This window comes from Saccopteryx leptura, chromosome 3 (assembly GCF_036850995.1).
Source record: "Saccopteryx leptura isolate mSacLep1 chromosome 3, mSacLep1_pri_phased_curated, whole genome shotgun sequence".
In the NCBI taxonomy this organism is placed as follows: Eukaryota; Metazoa; Chordata; class Mammalia; order Chiroptera; family Emballonuridae; genus Saccopteryx; species Saccopteryx leptura.
The window spans coordinates 42,093,795-42,117,849 of record NC_089505.1 but is presented as its reverse complement, the minus strand read 5'-3'; the positions used below and the strand labels follow the sequence as shown (position 1 = coordinate 42,117,849).

At 37.4% G+C, this 24,055-nt stretch overlaps 1 protein-coding gene across 4 annotated transcripts in view; it reads right to left on the bottom strand.

Annotated features, from left to right (window-relative positions):
- Nucleotides 1–24,055, bottom strand: part of TBC1D32 (TBC1 domain family member 32) — a 233,294-nt gene that overhangs the window by 133,136 nt on the left and 76,103 nt on the right. For all 4 annotated transcript variants that reach the window (XM_066373353.1, XM_066373356.1, XM_066373355.1 and 1 more), the window contains 4 exons: nucleotides 22,324–22,462; nucleotides 17,731–17,818; nucleotides 14,562–14,680; nucleotides 6,061–6,177 (listed from right to left, as the gene is read on the bottom strand). In XM_066373353.1, the coding sequence (XP_066229450.1) occupies nucleotides 6,061–6,177; nucleotides 14,562–14,680; nucleotides 17,731–17,818; nucleotides 22,324–22,462 (463 nt within the window). The remainder of the gene's footprint in view (nucleotides 1–6,060; nucleotides 6,178–14,561; nucleotides 14,681–17,730; nucleotides 17,819–22,323; nucleotides 22,463–24,055) is intronic.

Here is a 24,055-nt window from a genome sequence, read left to right as displayed (position 1 = left end):
TATAGAGCAGTGCTGTAGAATAAAACTTCCTGCAATGATGGAAATATTCTCTGTGCTAATCTAGTAGCCATTAGCCAAAAATGGTACAGTGGGCACTTGAAAATTTGAAATGTGGATGCAATAATTAAAGAAAAAGAATTTCTAACTTTATTTATTTATAATTAACCTAAAGTTAAATATCTACATATGGCTAATAGCTAGTATATTGAAAATCAAACTTAATGGGAAAAGAAAAATAAAATTAAAATATAATATGTTCTGTGAGTATACCTTATTATATATGAAAATTACAAATGTTTCTATAATTTAAAAGACAAAAAAAAGCAAAATAGCCCTAGCCATTTGGCTCAGCAGCAGAACATCGGCCTGGTATGTGGAAGTCCAGATTCGATTCCCAGCCAGGGCTCATAAGAGAAGCATCCATCTGCTTCTCCATCTCTTCCCTTCTCCCTTCTCTCTCTCTCTCTTCCCCTCCTGCAGCATGGCTTGAATGGCCAAGCAAGTTAGCACTGAGGATGGCTCCATGGCCTTGCCTCCAGCACTAAAATAGGTTAGCTGCCGAGCAACAGAGCAGTGGACCCAGATGGGCAAAGCATCGCCTGGTAGGGGGCTTGCTGAGTGGATCCCGGTTGGGAGCACGAGGAGTCTGTTTGCCTCCCCACCTCTCACTTAATTAAAAAAAAAAGCAAAATAACCTCTCTAAGTTTCAAACATTCTGAAACAAGCCTATCTATCAAGACAGTGGACCAACCAAGTAAAGATTTATTTACTTCAAATGACTTAAAACACAATATTTTGATTGTAAAACCCCAGTGGCATGTATTCTAAGCACAAAATAACTGAAAAGAAATGTCAATGTGTATTCACTAATCTTATTTTGAAACTATTATATATGTAATACACAATAAAAAAGTAAATATTTTTGTTCATGCATTAGGAACCAAGTTTTTCTGTGAAAGAGAAAAGAAATAAATATGTATGCAAGTAAGAAGAAATATCAATATAGGCTCATGATTAATTTTTCTATTGATAAAAAACTGCGATTTCCCCCGCCCCATTGGCTATCTACTGAAAGGACTAATAACAACAGCAACCCTAAACAGTGAACATTCCTAGTACCCATGTTATAGTTTTTAAATGCCACTTCCTACTAAAGGGAACAAGGGCTCAAAGCTCGCTGATTCCAGGCCTGAGCCAGAAAATATATATAATAAGTCTAAAACATCTTATATAAAAAAGAAAAATATCAAACACTGATAAATACATGTCAACCCTGGCCAGGTATCTCAGTTGATTAGAGTATCATTCCAATATGCCAAAGTTGCAGGTTTGATCACGAGTCAGCCCACATACAAGAATCAACCAATGAATGCATAAGTAAGTGGAACAATAAATCGATGTTTCTCTCCTTGCTCCCTCTCCCTTCCTCTCTCTCTCTAATATTAATTTAAAAACATGTCAAAAGGACTCAGTAGCCAAAGAAGGAATATCATGAGCATCAAAAACAATATGACTGCATTGGATTGAAACATATACATATAAAAACTAGAAGTTCATAATGATAATAAAAAAATCTCCCTTTTGAAGACACTAAAGCAACAATTCATTACTCCAAAAATTTATTTAAAAAATAAAAAAATTAATCATTTATTCTTCTATTCCTGAAAGAATTATATTATACTTATAGTTAAATATAAAAGAAATGGTAGAATCATCATTTCACACCTCCTAATGAAACAATGAATCAGTAGCCCAGGACAAATACAATAACTCAGTTTCTCCAATAAATGAATGACACGAAAACAAAAAGGAGCAAGAACTTTTTTAGATTAAAAGAGACTTCAAAGACATAATGACCGAATGCAATAGATGGACCTTGTTTGGATCATGACTTGACCAATTTCAAAAAATGATGTCATTGAGATAACAAAGAAAACTACTTTATAAACAAGATATAAAATAATATTAAGGGGTCCCTGGCCAATTGGCTCAGCAGTAGAGTGTCGGTCTGGCGTGTGGAAGTCCCAGATTCGATTCCCAGTCAGGGCACACAGGAAAAGCGCCCATCTGCTTCTCTAGCCTTCTCCCTCTCTTTTCTATCTCTCTCTTCCCCTCCCACAGCCAAGGTTACATAGGAGCAAAATTTGGCCCAGGTGCTGAAAATTGCTCCATGGCCTCGGCTTCAGGTGCTAGAATGGCTCTGGTCACAACGAAACAATGCCCCAGATGGGCAGAGCACTGCCGCCTAGTGGGCTTGCTGAGTGGATCCTGGTCTGGCGCATGCAGGAGTCTGTTTGTCTGCCTACCCACGTCTCACTTCAGAAAAATATAAAAATAAATAAATAAATAATAATATTAAGGGGTTACAGCTATGATAAAGGTTTATAGGGTAGTAATTCAAACCAAAATAAAATCCAAGAAAGTCCTATCAGAGATAAATATTTATAGGTTTACTGACATTATGCTCAAAATATGCTTTATAATTCTCCAGTAAAAAAAAGAAAGAGAAAAAAAAAAGGAGTAAAGGAGAGAAAATTGGTCAATAGTGGGGGACTACATGGAAGAATACTGACAGAATATTGATAAAAGCTAGAGTTTAGTGGTTGGTACATGGGAGTTCATCATACTATATTTTAATATAAGTTTGAAAATGTCCACAAAATAAAGTAAGCCCACATATGCATGAATACGTGCAAACACAGACACACATACACACATAAAATTCTTCAATATCACTCCCTAGGATTCCTGCCATCATGGGACTTCCAAAGAAAGTGAAAAGTTATTAAATTAAATCCTTTTGTAAAGCCTAGGACAGACTCAAGTCATTAGCAGTCTACCCAATAACAAATAATAAAACACTGATGTTACCAAGAACCTACATACCCACAGTAACAAAAAAAATAAAAAAATAAAATGAAAAATACACTGCTAGATTTGCTAGACATTCAGGGCAAAAGAAAATAAGACACAGTTCTTCTCATGAATCTTCTGATCTATTAAAAGAGACAATACAAAAATAATATAAAATAATGTGATATGCTGTATTTATGGACAAGGTGCTATGAGAATACCTTAAGAAAAACCCACTCAAAACATGGCCAAAGAGTAAGGACAGAGAAAACTTCACAGAAAGAATAAAGCATAAATAAGTATAAATAACGCCTGACCTGTGGTGGCGCAGTGGATAAAGCATTGACCTGGAAATGCTGAGGTCGCCAGTTCAAAACCCTGGGCTTGCCTGGTCAAGGCACATATGGGAGTTGATGCTTCCAGCTCCTCCCCCCTTCTCTCTCTCTGTCTCTCCTCTCTCTCTCTCTGTCTCTCCCTCTCCTCTCTAAAAAAAAAAAAAAAAAAAAAAAAGTATAAATAAGTCCTGAAGAATGAGGAGGTGCTATCTAGCCAAAAAGCAAGCTTATGTACCTTCCTGACTCCAGAAAAAGAAACTTATGAAAAGACCAAGGAAGTTAGAGTGTGGAAGGTAAGAGGGGAAAAAAAGGGGCTTTGAGAAATAAGATGAATGCCGTGCAAAGAATAGGGACTATGTGTGAAAGGCAAAGGGAAATCAGATTTTAAACAGAATGATTGTAGCTGGGTTTCATTTTTAGAGGTGCACTTTGAGGATAAATTAGTGTGAGGATAAACTATCGGTTGACACTGGAAGAAAAAAAGCAATTAGGCTGTCACTGAAGTAATCTAGCAAGAAATGAGGGTCTGAGCTAAAATGGTCTTAATTGGAATAGAAAAATAAACAAGATAAAGTTATTAGGGAGGTAAAAATCCATAAATGATAATTCATTGCATCTAGAGAAGGCGGAGTCAACAATGAATTCCAGGTTTCTAGCTTATGTGGATGATGGTATAGGAATATAGAAAATGGAGTTGATTTAGGATAGAGAAAACATTATATTTAGTTGTAGGCACGGTAAAACCAAGATGCCTATGAGTTTTCCAAATGTCCATCCAGAAATCTGGGTATAGATCTTGCAGTCAAGTGAGTGATAAGGTCAATTGTCAGTATATATCTGAAGCCAAGTAATTTGATGAGATCAACTTGGAGGACATAGGACAAGAGGGAAGAGAAGTCTACAAGGAGACCATGCAGGAGACAGCAGAGAAGCTGAAAGAGAACCAGAAGTAGTGCCATAATTACAGAAGAGAGTGACAGTAAGGAGATTGGATCAACTGTGCCAAATGCCACGAGGTGGTAAGCTGAGTTAAAGGACAGACATGCACATAAATGGCTAATTACAAAACTACCTACAACAGGGGTCCCCAAACTACGGCCCTCGGGCCACATGCGGCCCCCTGAGGCCATTTATCCGGCCCCCGCTGCACTTCTGGAAGGGGCGCCTCTTTCATTCGTGGTCAGTGAGAGGAGCATAGTTCCCATTGAAATACTGGTCAGTTTGTTTATTTAAATTTACTTGTTCTTTATTTTAAATATTGTATTTGTTCCCATTTTATTTTTTTACTTTAAAATAAGATATGTGCAGTGTGCATAAAGATTTGTTCATAGTTTTCTTTATAGTCCGGCCCTCCAACGGTCGGAGGGACAGTGAACTGGCCCCCTGTGTAAAAAGTTTGGGGACCCCTGACCTACAAGGTACCATGATATAAGTAAGTGCAAGATAAAATTGGAAGACTTAAATGAATAAAGAATATAAAATAAAAGTTGTATGATACAACCTTTTTTTAAAATTATTTTTGTTTATTTATTACAGAGAGATAGAGAAAGAGAGAGAGAGATAGAGAGAGAGAGAGAAGGGGGGAGGGACAGGATGCATCAACTCCCATATGTGCCTTGACCTGGCAAGCCCAGGTTTTTGAACCTGCAACCTCAGCATTCCAGGTAGACTCTTTTTTTTTTTTTTTTTTTTTTTTCATTTTTCTGAAGCTGGAAACAGGGAGAGACAGTCAGACAGACTCCCGCATGCACCCGACCGGGATCCACCCGGCACGCCCACCAGGGGTGACGCTCTGCCCACCAGGGAGCGATGCTCTGCCCATCCTGGGCGTCACCATGTTGCGACCAGAGCCACTCTAGCGCCTGAGGCAGAGGCCACAGAGCCATCCCCAGTGCCCGGGCCATCTTTGCTCCAATGGAGCCTTGGCTGCGGGAGGGGAAGAGAGAGACAGAGAGGAAAGCGCGGCGGAGGGGTGGAGAAGCAAATGGGCGCTTCTCCTGTGTGCCCTGGCCAGGAATCGAACCCGGGTCCTCCGCACGCTAGGCCGACACTCTACCGCTGAGCCAACCGGCCAGGGCTCCAGGTAGAGTCTTGATCCACTGCACCACCACAGGTCAGGCCGAACAACCTATCTTTATATTTTATTCATGTACATTATTAAAAGATTTATAGTTAACAAGAATTAAAAGTATTCACAAGAGTAAAACTGTGTTAAAAAAAATAGAAGTGATCAGAAAATAAAAAGGATTAATAACAGAATTTCAATATTAATCAAATAATTCTTTACTAATGCATTTATATATATTTATGTGTGTTAACTTATTAACTTACCCAAAGATGAGGAAATAAATATCTCTGGATGATTACAAATAAGTTACCCACCAGGAAGCATAATTATGAAATAAATCTCAAACTAAATTAATATGTATATACTGCCCTCATGGGGCAGTTACTATGTAGTTCATTAAAATATAAGAAGTAAATACACTGCACTCCTTGCATAAATTTTATTCCTAATTACCCTAGCCAATGAAGGAGCAGCACTGGTGTGACTAATAACATTAGTCATCTAAAAATCATTCATACACACATTTTATTTGTGCCACATCTCTTTGCTTATTGGGGAGTGATAACCTTGTACTCATTGCAATAGCTCTGGCAACTGCTAGGTGGCCGGATCAAAGATTCCATTCATAGATAATTCAGAAGCTGATAGTCTATGGGTAAATAAGTCAGTCTTTAAATGCCATTAAAAAGAGTTCTGTTTTGGGGGGTTTTTTTGTTTGTTTGTTTTTTTTGTCAAATTGAATTTTTACTACAAATCTCTAAAAGTATCATTTATAAAAGGGAAAAATTAAAAGAAAATACTTACGGTGATACATGTGGGAACTTCACGAAGAGAATATTCTGTTTTATTAGGAAGATCTTGATTGCCTACCAGCTCATAAATAGCAGGATAGGATAATAAGTTCACCAGTGCTAGAAAAGACTAGGTGGGAGAGAAGGAAAAGTCATTTAAATGGTTCATTTTTTTTAACCATATCCACAGAAGAATCATTAAAGTTTTATAGCAGTATGACTTCAAGGACTATTCTTTAAAATAAGCCCAATTAACCCACATAAATGAGAAATACATACATATATTGTAAGTATAAAATAGTTAACATTAGCAATAATCTATGGGTTGACAATGCATAATAACAATTATAATAAAACAGCCTTGGGAGTTAGAAAACACTTTAAAATACCATGTTCTCTTGAAAAGTTTTGTGCTGAGAAAAAAATTAAAATGATCCATCTTTCTCATTCTTTTCACTAGTTATAGCTGATGTGTAAGATATCAAAGAATAATATTTATGGTGTCTGGAGCAAGATAATAAATTCTATGTATTCTTCACTTAGGTCACAAAGCCATTTTTATCCATAAACTACATTCACTGCAAATCCAACTAACCTAATTATAATTAATTTTTAAAAGCCATGGCTTTTCCTATCAAAACCAGCTCGTTTTCTGATTCAATCCTCTCTATGAAGTCTTTAAGTTCCCAAACTCACTTTTCTATTAAAAACAACCTGAATATTTTTCTCAGGCACATTTCAGTTCTCTGGAGACCTCATGCAAAAGTATGTAGAAGTTGTCCATCAGCAAACATCAAATCTGAACTCCTTAGTATGATTTTCAAGGCACTTTACTAACTGACCCTGCCTTCTCTCAGTCTCAAAAGCCTCATTTCCCATTATTCCTCAGCATGAAGCCACCATTTCAGTCAATCAAATCTGCCTATCAGGAAACAAAACTGGATTACAAATTAATTTAAGAACAATAATCGTAAAAAACCAACTTTGAACTAAAAGAACAGGGATTGAAAATCAAGGAGCACAGAAGAAACCACACTGAGACCGGTAGGATGTGCGGGGACGCTTCGGGGGCTCCCCTGCTCCCAGGAGTAAGGAGCAGCTAGGGGTCCAGAGGGTATGTCATTGCAGGAAGAGAGACCCTGAGAGGCGGGGGTCCTTAGCCCCAGGACCAGAGCCCCAGCCTAGAAACCCAGAGACTGAAGGAGACAGCCTGACAGCATTGAGTGGGGGGAAGACCAGGATTTCTGTCTGTGGGAAACAGCTGGAGAAGAAGTTGCACCCTTAAAGGGCCAGCACAGAAAATATCGCTCACAGCCACTTGCCGGGGGCTCCAGGTGCGAGGAGGGTGAGGACTGGTCTTGCATGAGGAGAGTGGGGAGATCGAGGCACGGGGACAAAAACAGTGACGGGGAGAAGAATACCAGAGCGGAGTCATTCTCCAGTGCTGAGGTGGCCAGAAGGGAATGGCAAGAAATATTCAAAGCAATGCAAAGCAAGAGTCTACAACCAAGACTTCTTTATACAGCAAGATTATTGTTTAAAATTGAAGGAGAAATAAAAAGCTTCCCAGACAAAAAAAAAAAAAAAAAAAAATCCAGGAATTCATTACAACCAAACCAGTACTGCAGGAAATGTTAAGGGGTTTGCTGTAAAAAGAGCAAAGGAAGAAAGAAATCGAGAAAAAAGAGGATTATACATTTAAAGAATAAAATGGCAATAAACAATTACATATCAATAATAACTTTAAATGTAAATGAATTAAATGCTCCAATCAAAAGACATAGGGTAGCTGCATGGATAAGAAATCAGGACCTGTACATGTGCAATCTGAAAGAGACCCACCTCAGAACAAAAGATACACACAGACTGAAAATAAAGGGATGGAAGAAACTAGTATTTCACGCAAACAAAAAGGAAAAAAACATCTGGGGTAGCAATACTAATATCTGACAAAATAAACTTTAAAACAAAGGCTATATTAGGAAATAAAGAAGGTCACTACATAATGATAAAAGAGCATTACAACAGAAAGATATAACTATTATAAATATATATATGTACCTGATATAGGAGCACCTAAATATATAAAACAGATTTTGATGGACAAAAAGGGCAAGATCAACAGCAATTCTATAATAGTAGGAGATTTTAATACCCCACTAACATCAATAGATAGAATCTCCAGATAAAAAATTAACAAAGAAACAGCGGCCTTAAATGACACACTAGATAAACTGAATTTAACAGATATCTTGAGAACCCTTCACCCCAAAGCAGCAGAAAATACATTCTTTTCAAGTGCTCACAGAACATTCTCTAGGATAGACCATATGTTAGGACACAAAACAAGTGTTAATAAATTTAAGAAGATTGAAATCATATCAAGCACCTTCTCTGTACACAACAGCATGAAACTAGAAATCAACTACAATAGAAAAACTGAAAAACATTCAAAACATGTAGATTAAATAGCATGCTATTAAATAATGAATGGGTTAACAATGAGATCAAGGAAGAAATAAAAAACTTCCTTGAAACAAGTGAAAGTGAACATATAACAACTCAAAATTTATGGGACACAGCAAAAGCAGTCCTGAGAGGGAAGTTCATAGCATTACAGGCATACCTTAAGAAGCAAGAAAAAGCTCAAATTAACAACCCTGCATCAAAAACAACTAGAAAAAGAACAGCAAGTAAAGCCCAGAGGAAGTAGAAGGAAGGAAATAATAAAGATCAGAGCAGAAATAAATGACATAGAGGAAAAAAAATAATACAGAAGATTAATGAAATCAAGAGCTGGTTCTTTGAACAAGTAAACAAAATTGATGAAACTTTAACCAGACTCACCAAGAAAAAAAGAGAGGGCTCAAATAAATAAAATTAGAAATGAGAGTGAAAAAGTAACAACTGACATAAGAGAAATTCAAAGGACTGTAAGAAAATACTATGTACAACTGTATGCCCCCAAATGGGACAACCTAGATGAAATGGACAAATTCCTTGAAAAATATAATCATTCAAAAATCAATTTGGGGCCCTGGCCGGTTGGCTCAGCAGTAGAGTGTCAGCCTGGCGTGCGGGGGACCCGGGTTCGATTCCTGGCCAGGGCACATAGGAGAAGCAACCATTTGCTTTTCCACTCCCCCTCCTTCCTCTCTGTCTCTCTCTTCCCCTCCTGCAGCCAAGGCTCCATTGGAGCAAAGATGGCCCAGGCGCTGGGGATGGCTCCTTGGCCTCTGCCCCAGGCACTAGAGTGGCTCTGGTTGCGGCAGAGCGACGCCTCGGAGGGGCAGAGCATCGCCCCCTGGTGGGCAGAGCATCACCCCTGGTGGGCGTGCCGGGTGAATCTCGGTCGGGCGCATGCAGGAGTCTGTCTGACTGTCTCTCCCCGTTTCCAGCTTCAGAAAAAATACAAAAAAAAAAAAAATCAATTTGGAAGAATCAGAAAACCTAAACAGACTGATTACAACAAAAGAGATTGAAACAGTTATCAAAATCTCCCAACAAAGAAAAGTCCTGGGCCTAATGGCCTCACAGGCAAATTTTACCAAATATTCAAAGAAAAAATAATTCCTATTCTTCTCAAGCTATTTCAAAAAATTCAAGAAGAGGGAAAACTTCCAAACTCCTTTTATGAGGTGAACATAATCCTCATTCCAAAACCAGGCAAAGACACTACAAAGAAGGAAAACTATAGGCCAATATCCCTGAAGAATTTAGATACTAAAATTTTCAGCAAAATATTAGCAAATCAGATAAAGCAATACATGAAAAAAATCATACATCATGATCAAGTGAGATTTATTCTGGGGAGGCAAGGCTGGTACAATATTGGCAAATCAATGAATGTGATTCATTACAAAAACAAAAGGAAGGATAAGAACCACATGATAATATCAATAGATGCAGAAAAAGCATTTGATAAAATCCAGCACCCATTCATGATCAAAACTCTCAGCAAAGTAGGAATACAGGGAACATACCTCAACATGATAAAGGCCATCTATGACAAACCCACAGCCAACATCATACTCAAAGGGAAAAGTTAAAAGCAATTCCCTTGTGAACAGGAACAAGGCAGGGGTGCCCCCTTGCACCACTCTTATTCAACATAGTTCTGGAAGTCCTAGCTATAGCAATCAGACAAGAAGAAGAAATAAAAGGCATCCAAATTGGAAAAGAAGAAGTAAAACTTTCATTATTTGCTGATGACTTGATACTGTATAGAGAAAATCCTAAAGTCTCAGTCAAAAAACTACTGGAACTGATAAATGAATTCAGCATGATGGCAGGATATAAAATCAATATTCAGAAATCAGTGGCATTTTTATACACCAACAATGAACTATCTGAAAGAGAAATTAAAAAAACAATCCCCTTCACTATTGTAACCAAAAAAATAAAGTTCCTAGGAGTAAATTTAACCAAGGAGTTTAAAGACCTGTACTCAGAAAATTATAAAACATTGATAAAAGAAATTAATGAAGATACAAACAAGTGGAAGCATATACCATGTTCATGGATAGGAAGAATAAATATCATTAAAATGTCATATAAATTCAATGCAATTCCTATTAAATTACCAATGTCATACTTCAAAGATATAAAACAAATATTCCAAAAATATATGGAACCAAAAAAGAACACAAATAGCCTCAGCAATCTTGAAAAAGAAAAAATAAAGCAGGGGGTATCACACTTCCCGATATCAAGTTATATTACAAGGTCATCGTACAGGCATACAGATCAATGGAACAGAACTGAGAACCCAGAAATAAACCCACACCTTTATGGACAATTGATATTTGACAAAGGAGGTAAGAGCATACAATGGAGTAAAGACAGTCTATTTAACAAATCATGCTAAGAAAACTGGACAAATACATGCAAAAAAAATGAAACTAGACTACCAACTTACACCATTCACAAAAATAAACTCAAAATGGATAAAAGACTTGAATATAAGCTGTGAAACCATGATCATCTTGAAAGAAACCATAGGCAGTAAGCTCTCCGACATCTCTCACAGCAATATATTTGCTGATTTAACTTCACGGGCAAGTGAAATAAAGGACAGGATGAAAAAATGGGACTATATCAAACTAAAAAATCTTTTGCTCAACAAAAGACAATGTGAATAAAATAAAAAGACAAACTACACAATGGGAGAACATATTTGCCAATGCATCCGATAAGGGGTTAATAATCAAAATCTATAAAGAACTTATAAAAGTCAACACCAGGAAAGTAAACAATCCAATCAAAAATTGGGCAAAAGAGCTGAATAGACACTTCTCCAAAGAGGACATACAGATGGCCAATGGGCATATGAATAAATGTTCAACATCACTAATCATTAGAGAAATGCAAATTAAAACCACAATGAGATACCACCTCACACCTGTCAGAATGGCCCTCATCAACAAAACAACACAGAATAAGTGCTGGTGAGGATGTGGAGAAAAGGGAACCCTCCTGCACTGCTGGTGGGAATGCAGACTGGTGCAGTCACTGTGGAAAACAGTATGGAGATTCCTCAAAAAATTAAAAATCAAACTACCTTTTGACCCAGCTATCCCCACTTCAAGGAATATATTGTAAGAATAACAAATCACTGATTCAAAAGGAGAAATGCATCCCCATGTTTACTGCAGCAATGTTTACAATAGCCAAGATCTGGAACAGCCCAAGTGTCCGTCAGTAGACAAGTGGATTAAAAAGCTGTGGTACATATACACAATGGAATACTACACGGCCATGAAAAAAAAGAAAATCCTACCCTTTGTGACAACATGGATGGACCTGCAGTCTATTATGCTAAGCTAAATAAGCCAGGCAGAGAAAGAAAAATATCATATGACTTCACTCATATGAGAAATCCAATGAACAATGTGAACTGAGGAAAAAAAGAGAGGCAGAGAAGGTGTTAGAGAGTCCAGAGGGAAAGTGGTCAGAGAGAAAGGGGATGAGAGGAGGGAATCATAGAAAGAAAGAACTTTAGAGAAAGTATATACACATAACAAAGAGAAATAGAGGGCAGGATAGTATATCATGGAGGGAAAAGGGGAAGGCGGGAGGGGGAGGGGGCAAAAGGGGTATCAAGGAGAACACAGGGCGGGCAGAGGGAGTTATATTCTGGGAAACACTTGTAATTATGTAAACACAACAAACTGAAATAAAATAAAATTTAAATTTAAAAATATCAAGTGAGAAGGAGGGCCACAGGTGCAACAATTATATAAGAAACCCACGGCAAAAAAAAAAAAAAAGATTGAATCTGATGAGTTTTATAAATGAGTATTAAATTTTCTCAAATGCTGTCTCCACACCTATTGAAATCATTGTATTAATTTTCTCTTTATTCTGTTAATATGGTGAATTGGTTTCATTTTAGAATGTTAATCCAACTTTATATGGCTGGGATAAGCCCCACTTGATCATAATAAATGGCCCTCTTTCATATTGCTAGATATAATTTGATAATATTTTGTTAATTTTTTTTTTTTTTGTATTTTTCTGAAGTTGGAAACGGGGAGGCAGTCAGACAGACTCCTGCATGCGCCCGACTGGGATCCACCCGGCATGCCCACCAGGGGGCGATGCTCTGCTCATCTGGGGCGTTGCTCTGTTGCAACCAGAGCCATTCTAGCGCCTGAGGCAGAGGCCATAGAGCCATCCTCAGCGCCCGGGCCAACTTTGCTCCAATGGAGCCTCGGCTGCGGGAGGGGGAGAGAGAGACAGAGAGGAAGGAGAGGGGGAGGGGTGGAGAAGCAGATGGGCACTTCTCCTGTGTGCCCTGGCCGGGAATCGAACCCAGGACTCCTGCATGCCAGGCCGACGCTCTACCACTGAGCCAACCAACTAGGGCTAATTGTTAGTATTTTTAAGTCTATTATTTATCAGAAATATTAGTCTGTAATTTTCTTTTTTGGTAACGTCTCATTTTCATGTTGGGGTTATGCTGACCTCAAAACAAGTTAGAAACTAATCCTCTACCTCTGTTTTCTGAAAGAGTCTGTGTGTGATTGGTGCTCTTTCTCCTATACAGAGACTTAACAGTGAAGTTATCTCATTTTCTCTGTGGGAAGGTTTTTGATAATGAACTCAAATTCTGTAACCAATACATAGCTATTTAGATTTTCTATTTTACATTAGGTCAATTTTGGTTAGCATATTTTTAAGAAGTCTGCCAATTTTATCTTAGTAGTTGAATTCCTGGCATAAAGCTGAACATAATATTCCCGTATTGCTCTTTAGTATCTGAGGGGTCTTCAGTAGAGCATCAACAGGTACTTGCCCAGGGCAAATGTCTAAAATCTAGGATCTCAGGCAGTATGATGCTCTTCATCTATACTGGCTCCCTTCCGTTTCTTAATCTTTTTTGCCATTTCAAAAAAATCAACTGATTTTTAAGTTATTTTGAGTTGTATTTTTTTTTTTCTGAAGCTGGAAACGGGGAGAGACAGTCAGACAGATTCCCGCATGCGCCCAACCGGGATCCACCCGGCATGCCCACCAGGGGCGATGCTCTGCCCACCAGGGGGCAATGCTCTGCCCCTCCGGGGCGTCGCTCTGCCGCGACCAGAGCCACTCTAGCGCCTGGGGCAGAGGCCAAGGAGCCATCCCCAGTGCCCGGGCCATCCCTGCTCCAATGGAGCCTTGGCTGCGGGAGGGGAAGAGAGAGACAGAGAGGAAGGAGGGGGGGGTGGAAAAGCAAATGGGCGCTTCTCCTATGTGCCCTGGCCAGGAATCGAACCCAGGTCCCCCACACACCAGGCCGACGCTCTACCGCTGAGCCAACCGGCCAGGGCCTTGAGTTGTATTTTTAAGTCATTTTTCCTGTTTGTGTCTTCTACTAGAAACTAAGCTGCCATTACAGAACGCGAAACCTCTATTTTTTGTTTTAATTTTCATAATTTTATGATACCATTTGAATGAAACTTTCCCAGTTTACCTTAAAGTCAAAGTCAGGAAGCATCATTTCATTTTAGTAAAATTTGGAGAACACGTTAAATATGTAAAAGCCACTGAATAATAGAGCATTGTGTGGGTGCTTAAGAGTGTGTGTGTGTGTTTTATCACATCAGTCTAAATGAAAGCATCTTCTCTGCCTACTTCTTTAATCCTAACAATTTTCTATTAGAGTTGAATTCAAGGGCAAAAAGCTTCCTTTCCTCTTTTATTTTGATTGGTTGGTTTTAGTTTTGGAGTTTTTTTGTGTGTGTTGGTTTCCTAACATGTGTATCATTCCTTATTAAGGAAGAAAGTTTATAGTAAAAATATTATTTAACAAATTCTTCCAAATATAATTTCCAGAAAACACTAGTATTTCTACCACTCACTGAATTTATTTTGAAAATTTTTATTTTAATTTAAATGTTAAAAAAAAAAAAGATGAAGAAGAAAAAATTAGGAAAGGCTGCTGGTTGTAATTGAATAAAGTCTGGATTAATTACTTTCTGAGAGATATACTTAAAATTTGAACATCATTAGATACATTATATTATTTTCTACCTCTTGACAGCTTTGGTCAATAGGATCCACTGGAGTAGCTCTGGGATGAGTCACTCTAACATCATCTCTTCCACATTCCAGGTTGGCCCACAATTCAGTTATGACTGCATTGACAAACCCTAAAAAGAATTGTTGCACATCACATTTATAGCATACTATTTCTCTGGATTATGGCAGAAACAAAATTATCCCTCTGATAACACTGGTCCACACTGACAATGACACATAATAACCTCTAACCTTGATAGAAATTATATTTGCTACTATTAATAAACCTTTATATCTCATTATCATAAAACAGTATGTTGAAATTCTAAAAGATTAGATTATTTTCCTAGAGAACTGAATTTTAAGTCCCAGCTTTTATCCTCAGCACAATAACGTCTCTGAGCATGTTTTCTTAAAAAATAATAAGGTTTACATTTTATTCTGCAAATGAGCCAACAGTGAAAGGCAGACTGAAAATGGGATGGGTGTGTGTGTGTGTGTGTGTGTGTGTGTGTGTGTGTGTTTATAAAAGGGGGCATTAGGAGGCAGGGGAGGCATCTAAATTAGGGTGTACGTTGCCTTATATTAATTTTTTTAATTCCATACGGTTATAACATTTCTCCATTTATCACAACTTTTGACTCAGTACAGTTTTTAAATTCTCACAACTTAGATAATATACTTCTAAATAAAAGTGATTATTGCATGTGGTTATTAAATTCTTTTATGAAAAATTGTATCATATGAAAACGTGTAAATCAGAACATCCAACAATCAAGTCTGTAATTTTATAACAACATTCAAGGAGAAAGCATCCCACGGGCATAAAAGGAAAAATATAGGCTCTGAATTTGAGAGTACAAACTACAAATTTGTCAACTTATTGACGCACATCTTTAGAAAACACCCATGACCTCCTAGCGCATCAGTTCCTCCACTGGAAAACTGAAATAGTGCTACATTCAAGGGTGGCAATGAAGTACAACTGGGGTCATAGCTGTAGAGCTCCTGATATTGTACCTAAGACATCATAGGAACTGAGGAGGTTCATTCTTCCTTCCTTTGGCCTGTGAAAAACTGCATTAAACCCTCTCATGAATAGTTTGTTACTATGAGGCTCAGAGGTTTAAAAACTTAACCACCAGGGAAATCTGGGATAAATCTAGCCTGCAAATGCTTTCATTAATGTGCTCTGATACTTAATAAATTAAATTTTATTCTATTTAGAAGAAAAAATAAGTGGCTCAGTTTAGGACAACTTCTGCCAGAAAACATGTTTTATAATACAAGTAGTCTAAATTAGTTCAGCCAAAAAATACAAGGGGTCCTCAGGATATGGCAGTCTTGACATACAATGTTTTGGGTTTACAATGCTCACTCCCATAAATACAAAAAAAAATTGAGACGTGAGTGTTTCAGCTTACACCATTAGCATTGTACTTACGGAATACATGGAAACCTAGTTTGGTTGAACGCAGTGGAAGAATACGCAGTAATCCTGATTTATTGATGTCGCCCCATTAAAAAAATAAAATTATTAAAAAAAAAAAAAGAAAACGCAGTAACGCAGCATATGAGTGAGGGAGTTGGTATCCCCCAGTGTGCTTACCTACGCCATTTTGGACTGGTGAAAGTGCAAGTATTCCATGTGTTAGGCTAGGGTGTGGTTCAACTTACACCAAAATTTGGGTTATGTCACCATCGTAGGAACTGAACTGTGTCATAACCCAAGACCCCCTGTACTTAAAATATGGTATCGCAAATATTTTTATATAAAAAAATTATCAAAGTGATTATTAATGTTATGATTCATCAACTCTAAGCCTTGAAAAGTATAATCATAAAATCTCTGGTAGAGATTACATCTTGTCTCCAGTTCAGAATTCAGATAATCTTACGATTTTTTCTTTCAACGAGAGAGATGACAGAGAGAGACAAAGAGAGGAAGGGAGAGAGATGAAAAGCATCAACTTGTAGTAGCATCACTTTAGTTATTCACTGACTGCTTCCGTGCTTTGACCAAGGGGTTCCAGCCACGCCAGTGACTGCTTTCTCAAACCAGTGACAGGGCATTCAAGCCAGCAACCCTGGGCTTCAAGCCAGCAACCTTCAGGCTCAAGCCAGCGACCCAGTGCTCAAGCTGGTGAGCCTGTGCTCAAGCCATATATACCCACACTCAAGCTGGGGACCTTAGGATGGTAAACCTGGGACCTCAGTGTAACAGGTCGATGCTCTAGCCACTGCACCACCACAAGTCAGGCAAGATATGATATCTTAAATTCCCAATATTTGAACCTCTTAGAAATCAAATTCATAGTAAATAATACATACAGACTGCAAACTGCAAAGGTAGTGCTGAAAGTGAAGTGTTGAGCCTGACCAGGCAGTGGCGCAGTGGATAGAGCATCGGACTGGGATGAGGAAGACCCAGGTTCAAGACCCCGAGGTCACCAGCTTGCGAGTGGGCTCATTTGGTTTGAGCAAAGCTCACCAGCTTGGACTCAAGGTCACTGGCTTGAGCAAGGGGTTACTTGGTCTGCTGAAGGCCCACAGCCAAGGCACATATGAGAAAGCAATCAATGAACAACTAAGGAGTCGCTACGAAAAACTGATGATTGATGCTTCTCATCTCTCTTCATTCCATTCCTGTCTGTCTGTCCTTATCTATCTCTCTCTCTGATTCTCTCTCTGTCTCTGAAAAAAAAAAAAGAAAGTGAAGTGCTGAAAGAGAAGCTTTCAAGAAGCAAAGAGAAGACAATGAATAAGAAAATGACATGTATGTGTGAAAATTATTCTGACTGGAAATGCTGACGATTACATAAGCCACTGAAACTGAGCATTAGGAAATCCGATCAGATGCAACTGTATCAAGAGAGGATGATACCCTTTGCCTTTATAAGATGAGGGCAACTTCTGAAAGCATCAGTATTTTTGTTAAGTTCATTATGTACACTGTTCTAAGAAAAGAGAACAAGGTTGTATATATTTCACAGAAAAATTCCCAGTGGGATTTTATAGACAACAAGATATAAAAAGAAAATCTTATAACTTTCTTTTACCTAAGGCCTAACTTGGCAAAAATAACTTTAGAGTAATATCCCGATTCTTAACTATGCCAGTTAAATTTCCCATCAGCTTGCTTATTTTATTTAAATAATTATAATTAAAAGTAAAGACTTACCTGAACTTTGTAGTGCTATTGTACCTGCTGCTGTTGAGGCCACTCGTGTAACCAGAACTCCATAGTCAAAATTTTTATGCCTGCTGATCTAAACAACATAAATAAAGAACAACAGTCAAATGCAGGAAAACACAGCATGCTAATATTTTATTTACACATTACATATAGAGCTAGTGAGGATAGTAAATCCTGGAGGGAAGGGGAGAAGGTGTTGGGGGTGGGGGCAAAGAAAATATCAAGGGGAACACGGGGGTGGGAGGGAGGTAGATATATTTGGTAGGACACTTGAATCTATGTAAACACAAATTAAAAGCAATAAAAATGAAAAAAATTAAACACTAGACATTATTATTTTTTAAATTTTATTTATTTTTTTAGGTGAGAGGAGGGGAGATAGTGAGACAGACTCCTGCATGCACCCCAACTGGGATCCACCCAGCAACACCATCTGGGGCTGATGCTTGAGGACCAAGCTATTTTTAGCACATGAGACTGATACGTTCCAATGGAGGTATCCTGAGCACCTAGGGCCAGGCTTGAACCTATTGAGCCACTATCTGCAGGAGGGGAAGAAGGAGAGAAGAGGAGGGAGAGAAGAGGGAAAGAAGGGAAAGAGGGAAGGAGGGAGAAGCAGATGGTCACTTCTCCCATGTGTACTGACCAGGAATTGAACCTGGGACATCCACATGCTGGGCCAACCCTCTACCCACTGAGCCACCAGCCATGGCCAGTAGACATTATTTCAAGTAAAGATAATAAGAGCAACAAAAACAAACTAAAAAACTATAACAATTAATGAATTATTATTAAAATAATATTTTTGATATTTTATTTCAAATGTAAGTTCTGGTCCCAGCCCAGAAACTAAGTAGTTCTTTGACCTTGAACTGGTCACTTCTCTCTCTAGGTCTAAGGTCTAAGTCTCTTCATACATAAAATAAGAGACTTTCACCAGATATAAATTAAGACTCCTTCCAGCTCTAAATTCTATTACTATTTAAATGCTACTGTTTAATTTTTAGATTTGTCCTTCAGTGATAAATTTGCTCATTAATAAATCTGTACTGACTACCAGTGTTTTAACTGGACTTTTAAATAATCAAACAACTTTAGAAATACAATGGTATCTTCTTGAAAATGACAATTACTTTTAGAAACAATGTGATTTCTTTTCCCTAAAGAAGACAATTTTATATATAAAATACATACCAACAAAAAATGGTCATTATTAATGTACAGGTTTCTAAACAGCATTGTAGAAAATCTTAAATAACCTGTTATTTCACAAAAAGAATATTATACATATATTCATGGTAAGGTACAGAAGTGAGTATCCATCTTTGAAGACATCAGAACAAGGAAATAAAGACATTATAAAATGTTATTTCTTCTCAGACTTTGGTTAAGATCAGATTGGCTTATAAGATGTTTGACTTCTAAAAAGAGGTAACCATTTAAATTTTTTTATATTTTTTCAATACTCCATTAAAAGAATCAGTTTTAATCAAACTTTAAAAATATAAACTGTAAATAAGGGGCATTTTTTCTTTTTTATTGAATTTATTGGAGTGACACTGATTAATAAAATTATATAGGTTTCAAGTGTACAATTCTATAATACATCACTGCGTATTGTATTGTGTTTTCACTACCATGAGTCAAGTCTCCCTCCATCACCATTCATCCCCCCTTACTCCTCTTCTACCATCCCTTTCTCACTGGCAACCACTAATATATCATCTGTACCTATGAGCTTGTTTCTTTGATTGTTTGTTTGCTTAATACCTTCACTTTTAAGGGCCAAAAGAAAGAGAAACTTGGACCATGGGAAAGAATTAGGTTAATTTTTTCAAACGTCTGCTATTCATATCTTTATCATTTGCCTTTCTTGTTCTATTTTTTTTTTAATTTAGAAAGAATATTTAATGGGGTGACATTGGTCCATACGAACACATAGATTTCAGATAAACATCTCCATAGCATTTGAACTGTTGATTGCGTTGTGTGCCCATCATCCAGTCAAATCATTATCTGTCACCGTGTATTTGCCCCTTTACTACCCTTGTCCCTATCCCAGTCCCTCTGGTAACCATTTCACTTTTTCTAAATTTACCATCCATTAGCTCAGCAATTAGATGACACAGAAATAAACAAAATAAATGTCTATCCTTTTCCCATTTGTCTTTTTGCAAAATCAACTCCCATAATCACCCTCATTGACCTGCTGATTCACAGGTTAGTAGCCCTGGGGCTACCCACATGCACACTGAGTACTGAAAAGAAAGGGGCAGAAAAGAAACACAGAGAAGTCAGAGATGCTTTGCTAAACAAGACAGATTCTGTGGACAGTGGTAAATACAAATCTGAGTTCTAGCCTTACTTCTTTTAGCACTAACTAGAGCAGGGGTCCCCAAACTATGGCCCGCGGGCCACATGTGGCCCCCTGAGGCCGTTTATCTGGACCCCGTTGCACTTCTGAAGGGGCACCTCTTTCATTGGTGGTCAGTGAGAGGAGCACAGTTCCCATTGAAATACTGGTCAGTTTGTTGATTTAAATTTACTTGTTCTTTATTTTAAATATTGTATTTGTTCCCGTTTTGTTTACTTTAAAATAAGATATGTCCAGTGTGCATAGGGATTTGTTCATAGATTTTTTTTATAGTCCAGCCCTCCAATGGTCTATGGGACAGTGAACTGACCCCCTGTATAAAAAGTTTGGGGACCCCTGAACTAGAGCATAAGCAGGTCATTTAGCCAGCCTGGCTCTCCACTTTCTCTTCAGCAAATTTAAGGAAATGGCTCACATGATTTTTGACAAGGTAAGTGAGAATCTAAATTTTCAATAAATGTTATGAATTACATAAAGCACCATTAAAGTATTATAATAACTTTTAAGGTTATAAGTTTCTGAGGTCTAGGAAACAATAAGTTCTAGTAAAACATCAGTATGGTACAAAGGAAGACAAGATTGTCTGAAAGTTTATAAATATGAAAAATGTCATCTAGTCACAGCTGTATTATCACAAGAGTAAAAGCTGTCTTCATGGTTTCCTGCATCTGAATCATAAAGAAAAATGTCTTTGAATTGCTTGAATATTCCCAAGACCATAAAAACAAAAATGATAACCCAAATGGTTAACTAGTATACAAATTCTAACTTACCAGCAAGGAAATTCAAATTAAAACAATATAATTTCATCATATAAATTTTAAAAGGCTGAAAAACTTCTATATTTCACATAGTTTGAATGTATGCCTCTCCAAAATTCATGTTAAAATTCTAACCTCCAAAGGTAACGGTGATAAGTAGGGCCTTTAAGAGGTGATTAGGTCATGAAGGTAGTCTCTTCATGAACAGGATTGCTGCTCCAATAGAATAAGATCCAAGAGAGCTCCCTAGATCCTGCCATGTGAAGATATATTGGCAAGTCTGTGAACCAGAAGTGGACCTTCACCTGATCTTGCTGGCATCCAGATTTAGACTTCCAGCCTCTAGAATTATGAGCAATAACTTTCTGCTATTTATAAGCCACCCAGTGGTATTTTGTAGTAGCAGCCCAAATGGACTAAGACAACAGTCACAAGAAGTATACAGATTCAAGGATATTACACATAATACATTGGTATGAAAGCCTGGGATGGGGGGTGCATGCAGAGTGAAGTGCAATTGCGAATCGGGAATGACAGGAGAATAAAATTAACCAAGAGAGAAATCTTACAAGGACAGATGAGGACATTATGCCATTCAATGAGACATGTAAACAACTAAATTCTCTATACTTGAGTCCATTTCAACAAATATAAACATATCTGCACATAAAACCTAGTATCATAAACCCATGAACTAATGTTCATGTTTTATTTGTAAAGAGATGGTCAGGACCCTCCCTCAGGAATTACTTATTCTTAATAGAGGAAAATAACCCTGAAAGGTTTATTGTTTGTTTTTTATAGGCTGAAACAAAAGCAAGAAATTAGAATTGATGACTAAGGAAAACCAAATACAATATTTGCAATTAGGCAAACTAATGAAATAAAACAGCAGCTGCCAGAGACAGAACAAAAACTTACCTATGATGTTAAAAGCTCAGAAGTCGAGGGATATTCATTTTGAAAGCATAAAGCTGAATATACTTCTATGACCTCTACCTGAGAGAAGGTTATATTATATACTAAATTGTATTTAACAGTAGAATAAAATCCCTCTACAAATATCTGTTTCTTTTAAAATGTGAGACCTATACTCTCATTGACAAGTACATTTAACCCCAATGGGTTTTTCCCCTGGTGTTCCATCCAGTTTTAGTACATCCACGCATTTATTTATAAATGATTTCACATTTCTAAAACATCTGGATAATTAACAGAATTTTTCAACTGCATCTGGTTGTTTGCCATCCTGTAAGTAAAGCCATAGATACCAACATCAACTTGCTAATGCTTTCCTGAAAACATATCAAGGTAAACATTACAATGCTATATGGCTTTTTAACTCAGATTTAATAACCTCTTCATGCACATAAAACAGGATTTCCTTAATGGCTTTTAAAGCAACAAAAATTCCTTTTGCCTGTGGCAGATGGTAATTCATACCTTTAATTTTTTTGCATATTGGTTGAACATAAATGTCACACACTCATTGATGGCACCTGTTCTTTGAAGAAGTAGTAGTCCTTTAGGGGTGGCAGCAAAATTTAGTAAACCATTTAACAAATCTTCTTCCCAAGCCATACTGAAATGGGTTAAAAAAAAAAAAGGTATAAGGTTCTTTACTATACTCAAACTGAAAAATAAGTATTTTAGCTTAATACTGCCGATAATTAAATTGATAGAGTACACATTGGTTGCAAAGTAGCCAATAAATGTTTAAAAATATGATAAAAAGCATAGTTTCCTTAATAGTGAACTTTCTTATTCTTACATCTTCTATCCCAATAATTTTCCTTCACTGAATGAATCAAATATTCACTGCAAATGTCAACATTTTTATTATACTTAGGTTCTCTTACCCCTGCTTGAAGTCATTCTGTCTTCCTATTATAAGTCTACTGTGCCTGGATTTCCCAAGCCCAAACTCTCCATTATTTTGAAATTTACTTTCTTTTCATTATAGAGTATCTGTCTTCTCACTTTCTAATGCATGTCAGGCATATTGTTTATTTTCACAGGTTTTTAATTACACTTCTGAAGAATGACATTTATTCTCAGAACACTTCCAAAAGGAAAGCTAGTAATAGTCTCCAGAGGAAAAACCTGAAACAGTCGTAAGACATACTGTTAAAAGGAGAGTCAGCTCTAGATATCTGGAAATACAGAAGGGGATATAAGAATTTCATTCTAAGTACCAGAAGTAAGAGAAAGCATACTATCTACTGGATATTCCTATCTGTCTGGAAAGTATAGAGATTAAAATAAGTCAAAATCAAGTATTTACATGTATAGTGAGACTGAGGACATAAAAAGTGTGTTCCCCCGGCCCCCATCCTGGAAGTTTCTAGTCTATTTTGAAACTTATTTTAAGAGAGATCTTAAACTCACAACTTTTCTGATAAAAAAAATATACATATTTTGACACAATCATGTTCAAGAAAAAAATTATTATCACTATGGACAAAGAATAGAAGCAGAAAGAAGTGAAACTAGGCCCTGGCTGGTTGCCTCAGTGGTAGGGTGTTGGGCCAGCATGTAGGCATCCCAGTATAATTGCCTTTTAAAAAAAAAAAAAAATAGATAATATCTTTTCTCTTTCATAGCTTAAAATTTCTTTCTTTTTTTCTTTCTTTCTTTTTTGCTGTTTCTGTGTGATTTAAACTTATCCTCCCTAGTACTTTGAATGCTCTTTTGATCTATAGACTAGAGTCTTTCCTCAAATCTAAAAAATTCTCATTATTTTCTTTTCTAATACTATTTTCATTTTCTTCTCTTAGAGCTTTTATTAGATGTATATTGAGATTTTTGATCTATACACAGGAGAAGTGGCCATCTGCTTCTCCACCCTCTCCCCTTCTTTCTTTCTCTCTCCTCTCTCCCCATCCTGCAGCCATAGCTCAATTGGCTCAAGTGACTTGGCCTCAAACGCTGAGGATGGCTCCATGGCCTCCACCTCAGGCGCTAAAAATGGCTCTGGTTGCAACAGAGCAACAGCCCTAGATGGGCAGAGCATCACCCCCTAGTGCACTTGCCAGGTGGCTCCCAGTCGAGGAGCATGCAGGAGGAGAGGCAGTCTGTCTCTCTGCCTCCCTCCTCTCACTAAAATAAAAATAAAATTAAAAAAAAGTGAAACTACTTTTGAGGCAAATGCAGGCAATGGAAGAAAAAGAACACT